Source organism: Malaclemys terrapin, chromosome 4, assembly GCF_027887155.1.
Source record: "Malaclemys terrapin pileata isolate rMalTer1 chromosome 4, rMalTer1.hap1, whole genome shotgun sequence".
In the NCBI taxonomy this organism is placed as follows: Eukaryota; Metazoa; Chordata; order Testudines; family Emydidae; genus Malaclemys; species Malaclemys terrapin.
Genome location: NC_071508.1, coordinates 132,856,933 through 132,866,135, shown reverse-complemented (window position 1 = coordinate 132,866,135; position 9,203 = coordinate 132,856,933). Strand labels below are relative to the sequence as shown.

Here is a 9,203-nt window from a genome sequence, read left to right as displayed (position 1 = left end):
TGCACAAATTTATGTCTAATCAAACTGAATACAGATAATCTCACCCTTAGAGATGCTTCAGTAAATTTTTTCCTCAGACTGGACCCCTTCCAGGCCTGGGCACAATTCTTTCCCCTGGTACAGCTCTTGTTCCAGCTCAGGTTGTAGCTAGAGGATTCCTCACGATGGCTCCTCTCCCTCTTTGTTCTCTTCCACCCCTTTATATATCTTTTGCATAAAGCGGGAATGCTTTGTCTCTCTCTGGGTTTCCACCCCCCCCCCCTTGCTGGAAAAGCATCAGATTAAAGATGGATTGCAGTTCATGTGATATGATCACATGTCACTATACGACCCCAAGCCTTCATTCCTTCCAGCCTGACTCACAGGAAGGCTTGCTTGCAAACAGAGCCCCAGTCAATTGTCATGGTTGATGGGAGCCATTAAGATTCCAAACCACCATTAATGGCCCACACTTTGCATAATTACAATAGGCCCTCACAGTTATATTTCATATTTCTAGTCCCAGCTAGGAGAGTGGTACAGTTATACAAATAGGATGACCACACTCTGTAGATTATAAGATTTGTAATGATACCTTACAAGAGATCCTTTGCATGAAGCATATTCCAGTTACATTATATTCATTCATTACCATATTTTTATAAAACCACATAGACTGCACAATGTCACACTGCCCTCATTAGGGCCTGCAGCTGGGCTCCCTGCTAAGGGTCTTGACCCATACACCTAGGGTGACCAGACGTCCCGATATTATTGGGACAGTCCCGATTTTAGGGGACTTGTCCCGTGTCCCGACCAATGTAAGGTCGGGACGTCTGGTCACCCTATATGAGGGGGACGGAGGCAAGCCGGCGCCACTCACCTTCCCTCCCTGGGCCCTGGGGCAGCGCGCAGTGAGCTCCCGGCGTGGCGGCGCCAGCCCACAGGGACCCCTGCCTGGCCAGCACGAGCCTGCAGAGCACAGCCCTGCCCCTGCCCTGGCACACAGAGAGGCAGCGAGGAGGTCTCGCTCCCCTGTGTGCTGCAGCAGGGCGGGGCCTGTAGACTCCGGCAGCAGGCAGCGGTCGCCGGGCAGATAGCCCCCCCCATCCCTGCCCCCCTCCCCTTGACCTGACCTGACCCTAGGAAGGGGCCAGAGGGACTAGGAGGGACCTGCCTGATGGATGCTTCCTGGGAGCCGCTCCAGGTAAGCACTGCTGGGCTCACCTGGCCTCCTGGCAGGTCCCTTGGGGGGGGGGCTCCCCTCAGACCCACTGCCCTCAGGCCCCACCCTAACCCTGTTCCCTCAGCCTCCCCCGCAGTCCCCCCCTGTGGCCCCCAACCTCAATCCACTGCCCTAAGCCCCCCGACCCTGTTCCCTCTGCCTCCCCCACAGTCCCTCCCCTCCTCCCGATCATCTCACCCGACTCACTGCCCTCAGCCCCCACCCTTAGCCTGTTCCCTCAGCCTGCCCCGCAGTGTCCCCCTTGTGCCCCCCACCCTCAATCCACTGCCCTCAGTCCCTGCTCCTGTTCCAACAGCCTCCCCCACAGTCCCTCCCCTCCTCCTCCCCCCCCCCCCCCCCGATCATCTCACCCTGCATGGATGTGGAAATCTGTCCCGGATTCCAGGCTGTTGTTAGCCCCTGGGGCAAAAGATCAGCAGAGGTTTCCAAAGGGAAGTTTGCAGCCTTTGCTCAGACCCAAACATTTTCACTTAAAAAAATAAATAAATACCCAAACCTATCCTGACACCCATCTGCTCTGTCCAGATTTGCTGTTATCCCTGTTGAGGCCAAAGTGGTTTGAAAAATTAAAAATCCTTGACACCATTGTGTTGCCTCCCCGTGTTGCTCGTTAATCTGATGGACCTGCCGATAATGAATAAAGATGAATGCCCTGGGAGCAATGTGTCAGGCAGACAGTTTGTGAAGTAGGAATGTGAATGCTGAAGCCCTCACAAAATGCAGAGGCTTTTCTTAACCTGAGAACTGAAAAAGAGCCAGATACCCTGCATGAGTTTGAAAGTGACAAGAGCCTAGCGACTGACCAGAGCAGCATCAGGTTTGAAGTGACGAGGAGGGTCTGTGTCATGAAGTCTGCATTTCCACTGAGGACTCTTCCATTGCCAGGGTAGCGCTGGCGCTGGTCTGCCCAGCACAGCAATGCTGAGAGGTGTCAGTGTAGACCTGCCCCACTGCCCTCAGCCCCCACCCTGACCCTGTTCCCTCAGCCTCCCCCGCAGTTCCCCCTGTACCTCCCACCCCGAACCCACTGCCCTCAGTCCCTGCCCTACCCCAAATCTCTTCTTCAGCCTCTCCCATCATCCCACCCCCATCACTCCCCCTGCTGTCCCACCGCCTCAACTTCCCCCCATTTCAGTCCTGCTCCCCTCTGTCTTATCACCTCCAGACCCTGTCCCTCTCCCCAACCCCCCGACCCTCCCCAGCCCAGCCCCATTGTCTCCCCCGCTCCACCCCACTCTACACAGCTCTCTACCCTGTCCCATTCATGCTCCCTTCAGCCCCTACCCGACTCCCCACATCCCAGTCCTGTCCCATCCCCCTCAGCCCCCCCGACTCCCCCAGTCCCAGTCCTGTCCCCGTCAGTTCCTCCACCCTGCTTTCCCTGGTCCATCCCCACACACCCACCGATTTCCTCAACCTCCCTCCCCCCAATCCCACTGCCTGGACTCACCCCCGTCCCACTCAGGACATGTAGGAAAAAGAAGCAATGGGCTTAAATTGTAGCAAGAGAGATTTAGGTTAGACATTAGGAAGTTTTTCCTAACTGTAAAGGTAGTTAAGCACTGGACAAATTACCTAGAGAGGTTATGGAATAGCAGTCATTGGAGTTTTTTAAGAGGTTAGACAAACACCTGTCAAGGATGGTCTAGTGGTGTTATTACTCAGTCCTGCCTCAGTGCAGGGGTTTGACTAGATGACCTGTTGATGTCCCTTCCAGTCCTATATTGCTGTGATTCACACTGAATTGCCTTGTGCCACTGTCTAGTAGTAGTGGCACACAGTTCTCTGACATGCAGGTTTATAAAATTGTAGTTAATATACAGTTTAGAGGATAGCAGTTTTAAAGCTCTGCATGTTCAGACCAATTGAACTGAAAATTGTGATCTATAGTATTCAAAACTATTAAGATGTGGGCTAAAATAAAATCAGCATGAATTGCTCAACAATATCAATGGAATCAGCATTGCGCTGCTATATATTGTAAAACATTACAGTGGAATCTTGCAAGTATTACATAGCACACCGCCTTGCCCAAGTGGTAACTACGCATAACATCTTCCTGTTTCAACATTCATAACTTGTATCCCAGAGCTCCTAAAAGTTGTTTTTTTTTTTTTCAAACACTGAATACTGCTGTTATGAGTTTTAACAGGTTTTTTTTCTTTTAAACCACAGCACTGAATGTTATTCTAAAATTGTTTTCCAAATATTCTTAAACTCCCAGTTTATCCCCTGCTGATTTTCATTGTGAAAAGTATTGCAGGTCTAATAATAATATTTGGCATTTTTGTAATTCACTGTCCAACATGTGTTTTGTGCCCTCCTCTGTGGATTTTTAGAGGATAATTGTATAGCTACCAGCTAAGGGAGTTATATCTTGAACTCAAGTAGTAGAAGCTCATGCTTTTAAGTCTGGATGGCTCAGGTTCAATCTTTGGTGACTAGCTATGATGGAGGTTGCTACACTTATAATCCCCTTAATCAGAGGTTCTGAATATGCTTTGTTGTAGGCAGAGCTAGCCTATAGTTAAGCAACCGAAAATTTAGAATGGGAAGTGTTGAAATGTTGGGAAGCCTATAATTTTGCCAGTCTGGAACGAACATCCCATCTGAGGGATGGGGGCGGGGAGAGAGGAGAGTGAGACAGGACCAGGAAACTGGGACAAGGAATCCAGAGCTGTAGTGGGGGGCAGTTGAAATCAGATGAGGAGCTGGGGCGGGTTAGACAGCAATAGGATAGACATAGACTGGAGGGGACGGGGAAGAAGGGTCTTTGGCTACTAGAGACCACTCCATTCAGGAGCCTGGAATAGACCCAGAATTCCTGAGTTTCACAGTTCCTCTTCTGTCAGCAGATATCTGTGATATCTCAAGGGTGAGAGTAATTAACGATTAACAATATACTAAGGGTCATGGTGTTTTTCTAAAAGCTTTTTCTAAAAGCTATCCTCTAGGAATTATTTTGGGAAAGTTCTATGTCTGTGCTATACAGACGGTGAGACCAGGTGATCACCAGATCCCTTCTGGCTTTATAATCTTAGAACTAGGTACATCAATTCACATGCAAAATTCTCATTGAATTCAATAGGTGTCCTTGCCCTGTGGCTTGTGGTGCGGGCTGCAGCAGGGGCCGTACAACCCCTCTCGCAGCTTCCTAGGGCCCCCTCTCATGGCTCTGTGCACCTGTGTCTGTCATTGTTGTCCTCTCCCCTCCCCCCACCCCGCTCGCCCAATGTGTCCTGATATTTCACTTCCTGCGATCTGGTCACCCTACATACACCCGGCCACCCTACAGGGAAACAGGTGGAAGCCGGCTCTTTAACAGGGCAGCCAAAGGTTTTATACCTCTGCCCTGTGACTCACCTCCCACCTTTAATGAGCCACAGGCTCAACCAGCTCTGGCCTCTTCTTGGCCGGACATATTGGCCCTTCGGAGGGGTTTCTTTTTCTACCGCTGTTGGTTCCTGTGGGTCCTCCCTGGGATTCTTAGGCCCCACCTCCACGGTAGGGGCAGGTCTCCCACACATGTCCCTTAGCCTGACAGAGTCCACAGTCCTGTTCAGGCTGTGTCTGAGTGTTCCCTTGCCCCTTCTGGACCTCTCTCTGAGATTGCTGGGTGCCTAGATACCCCAACTTCAGGGTCGGCTCCAAGGCCCCCAAGTCCTTTGCCTTCCTGACCTCTTGGCAGTGCGGGCGCCCTGGCCATAAAAAAACAGGACTGCCCTCAAATGGAGTGTGGGCTAGCAGACTTTTGTGGGTGGACTGGGGGGTGGGAGGAACCAGGAAAATTGGCCCTTAACAACCAATCCTGTGTTGGTGGGGGGAAGCCCCAAAAGGGTTTGGTGGGCTCTGCCTCCACCTGCTCACTGGTCGGTAAGGGTCTGGTGAAGACACATTGGATGGTTCTGGGGACAAAGGTAGCCTTCGGTGTGTCCATGGGGAGCCCGAGTTCCCCTGGAGGTCCAGGGGCATTTCCAGTGGCAGCAAGTAGGGGTAGTGGGGAGGTTACCCTACCCAGGCCTACTGGGAAGCGATTCAGGGGGAGGCCCTACTTGCAGGAAAGGAAGTGGGCCCTGCACTGAGGCAAAACCAAGTAAGCCTAGACCATCCTTGAATGGTTTTTTGTCAACCTGTTCATAAAAACCTCCTATGATGGAGATTCCACAACCTCCCAAGTAATTTGTTCTAGTGCTTAACAACCCTGACAGTTAGGAAGTTTTTCCTAATGTCCAACCTAAACCTCCCTTGCTGCAATTTAAGTCTATTGCTTCTTGTCCTGTCCTCTGTGGTTAAAAAGAAGAATTTATTACTCTCTTCTTTGTAACAATCTTTTACATACTTGAAGACTGTTATCATACCTCTCCCCCACCCCCGGACTTGTTTTTTCAATCTTCCCTCATAGGTCATGTTTTCTAGACCTTTAATCATTTTTGTTGCTCTCCTCTGGACTTCCTCTAATTTGTCCACATCTTTCCCAATGTGGAGGGCACTAAACTGGACACAATACTGCAGCTGAGGCCTTATCAGTGCTGAGTAGAACGTGGGAATTGCTTCTTGTGTCTTCCTTGCAACATTTCTGCTAATAAATCCCAGAATGATGTTTGCCTTTTTGCAGCAGTATTACACTGTTGACTCATATTTAGTTTGTTGATACACTACAAACTCCAGATCCTCTCTGCGGTACTCCTTCCTAGGCAGTCCCTTCTCATTTTGTGCAATTGTTTCTTCCTTCTTAATTGGAACACTTTTTTCCTTTGTCCTTACTGAATTTCATCTTGTTTATTTCAGACCATTTCTCCAGTTTGTCAAGATCATTTTGAATTCTAATCTTGTCCTCCAAAGTGCTTGCAACCCCAGCATGGTATAATCTGCAAATTTTGTAAGTGTATTCTCTATGCCATGCTCCAAATAATTTATGAAAATATTGAATAGAACCTGACCCAGGACAGATCCCTGCAGGACCCTGCTTGATATGCCCTTCCAGCTCAACTGTGAATCATTGATAACTATTCTCTAGGTATTTATCAGGGCTTGCTTAGGGACCTCTTTGTGCAATATATTGACTCCTCCATTGTCCTTGTCTTCTAGAAATGAGAGTCAATTTCTGTACATCTGTTACAATGCTTTGAGTTATGGGCAGGGAGGAGCAGAAGTCATGTTTAGGAGCATGACTTAGAAGAACTGTAAAAATTTTGGATGCTCTTATTTCTGTTGTCTAGCTGGTCTTTAAAAGCATGTGACAAGAGTTGGAGTGTCAATCTCGGCAAAGAGTGTTCTATCAGCCGCGCTTTCTGCATTTTGTTGGAGTTTGTCTATTTTCTGAATAATGGACTTTTTCTTGTTCCGGTCCAATCCTCGACAGGTGAGAACAGCTTCAATATGTTCCTTTCTGTGAAAAACAAAACCAGTGTCATTCTTGGGGAGCCCAAACAATGCAAATAAACAGCAAGCCACGCCCTAAGGTAAGGTAGAGCGGAAACAGCCAAACACTGTTTCCATCCCTTAATATATCTCAGGTGTTCTCTGCCTATTATCCCATAGTCACCATGGGCTGACACAGAGCATTGCTGAGGGGCCTGGAGGCATAAAAACTCTGGGACAATCAGTGATGCTGATGAATGGGATAGCTTAATGGTCTCTGATACAGGCAATTGTGGATAAAATACAACATAGCTGCAAGTGCCCAGGAATGTCTTTTTTACAGTCAGCTGGGAGACTTGCCCGTGTAAGGACTGCTGGGTCAGGGTACAATGTAAGTGTTAGTATAGAATCAAATTCTGCCACCTTTATGTCGATTAATACCTTATTCTGTGAGGAGTCTCATTATCTTCAACATGGCCACTCGCCAGGTGGGTTACTACTTATTATGAGTAAGGCTGGCAGAACTGGGCCCCAAGATTTGCAAACACAAAATGGGAGTTCAGTGCTCATCTCCTATTGGAAGCCAATGGGAGTTAGGTGCTTACCTGCTCTTTGTGCTTTGAAAATCTACTCCCTGGATGTTTTCGACATTAATGTGAAATCTCCACCTTCATCGCACTAAGATTTCCTGAGAAGCTGTGGGTCTTTTATGTAACGAGTATTTGATTGTTAAATAATGTGGGCAGTAATACTCAAGAAATGGACAGGCACTAATTAGATTAGAGCTAGTAAAGAAGACTTAAGTAGTGGGCACTATTTCAGAAATCTGGGCGCAGACAGATGCAGAAACCCATCTGAAAATCTGAGTCATGACTGCTAGGCTCTAAAGCAAGACAGTGCTAGGAGGCTCTGGCTGGTTTTCAAAACTTGCTTGGCCAAAGATTCTAAGATTCAGCAAGTGCAAGCTAAGAAACAAAAGCCAAGTTGATGAACTTTGAAATCTACTTGTAGCTGCGTTTTAAGGCTAATTATTAAAATTGTCATTGACCCCAATCCAGCAGATTTAAGAGTGTCACATGCTTTAAAGTTAAGTATGTGCAGAAGTCCTTTGGGGCTTTTTTTTTTTTTTTAAGGGTTAGATTGGTTAAATATTTTGGATTCAGTTTCTGTGTTCTGAGCAATCTGCTAAATTTAATGCTTAAATTAATCCGTGTGCAAATAACATCCAGTGGTCAGGGCTGGTACAAGGAAGTTTCGCGCCCTAGGCGAAACTTCCACCTTGCGCCGCCCCCCGCCCCCCAGCCCTGCGGCAGCTCCCCGCCCCCCCCCCCATCGTGAGGCGCCCCCCCCCCCTGCGGCAGCTCCCACCCCGGCCTGGGGAGCCATGCGGCAGCTCCTCCCCCGCCTTGAGGCACCCCCCCGTGGCAGCTCCCCACCCCCCCGGCCCGGGGATCTGTGCAGCAGCTCTGACCCGGGGAACCCCTGGGCTGCCGGTGGCGCGCTGACCCGGGGAACCCCTGGGCTGCCTGCCGACGGCTCAGACTCCCTCTCCCTCCCAGCGTAGCGGCCTCTGTAAAAAAAAAAAAAAAAAAAAATGGGGGGCACTGCTTTTTGGTGCCCCCAAATCTTGGCACCCTAGGCAACCGCCTAGTTGGCCTAAATGGTAGCACCGGCCCTGCCAGTGGTAACCACACAACATAGTGCAATCACCTGCATTAGCTTTACAAACTAACTTTTGTGAAACATACTTTAAGCTATGCTGTTTAGTGGATATATTGATGTCATAAAACTCTATTGTTTTTGAAGTATGATAATACCACCAAAGTTCTAGTTCTAGAGAAACAATAACCTTACATGTATCAGACTCCTTATTGAGTCATGGAAAATCAATTGATAGTTTAGAGGGGCCTAAGGATATGAGATCATACCTGACTTGTAGGTACTGTGGACAAGCACAGTGCTTCAGATTCACTTTGGTGTAAAAGAATGGCCCAAAAGCCCACAATAAAAGCTGAGAAATGTGTATCAGGTTCTGCTCTGTCTGATGTCGCTTTGCCACTGAAGCCTGGATTGTAACCTTACAATCCCCTGGCCAGGTTTGGAAATCTCAACCATAACTTCACTTTTTAAAAACAAAAGACTAAATTCTGCAGCAATCTGGGGCCCAGGAGAAATGCTCAATATGCACCTACCACTGTGTAGTCATAGACATAGAGTTTAAGGCCAGGAGAGACCAGCAGATTCCAGTCTGATCTTCTATCACAGGTAACCAACACCACCCAGCCAGCCTAGCACCAAGTCCAACAACTAGCATTAGAACACATTATTGTAGTCCTGGCTCCATCCAACCCCTGTATTGATGTTATATTTATATTTCTAGTGTGCCAACCACCATGGCATCTAGTAGCCAAATTAGGATATTATTTATCCTATAATCCTGGAAGGATACATATTCTCTGCCTCACCCTCAGTAGGGTTGAAATCCATACAGGAGGTTTTAGAGAGGAATTCGCCCCCACTTAGAGAGGAAGATGCCCTTTCTTATACAGCTGCCATTCCACATATGGGTTTTTAAAAACAGCCTCCAATTTTGCAGGTGCAATTTTGGAAGCACAAT

General features: G+C 48.3%; 1 protein-coding gene across 1 annotated transcript in view; it reads right to left on the bottom strand.

The window, feature by feature from the left end:
- Window positions 1-5,628: 5,628 nt before the first annotated feature.
- EXOC3L4 (exocyst complex component 3 like 4) overlaps window positions 5,629-9,203 on the bottom strand; it is a 47,287-nt gene continuing 43,712 nt past the window's right edge. Inside the window, exon 13 of the mRNA XM_054026545.1 lies at window positions 5,629-6,614. Coding sequence (XP_053882520.1) covers window positions 6,452-6,614 — 163 coding nt within the window. The 3' untranslated portion in view covers window positions 5,629-6,451. The remainder of the gene's footprint in view (window positions 6,615-9,203) is intronic.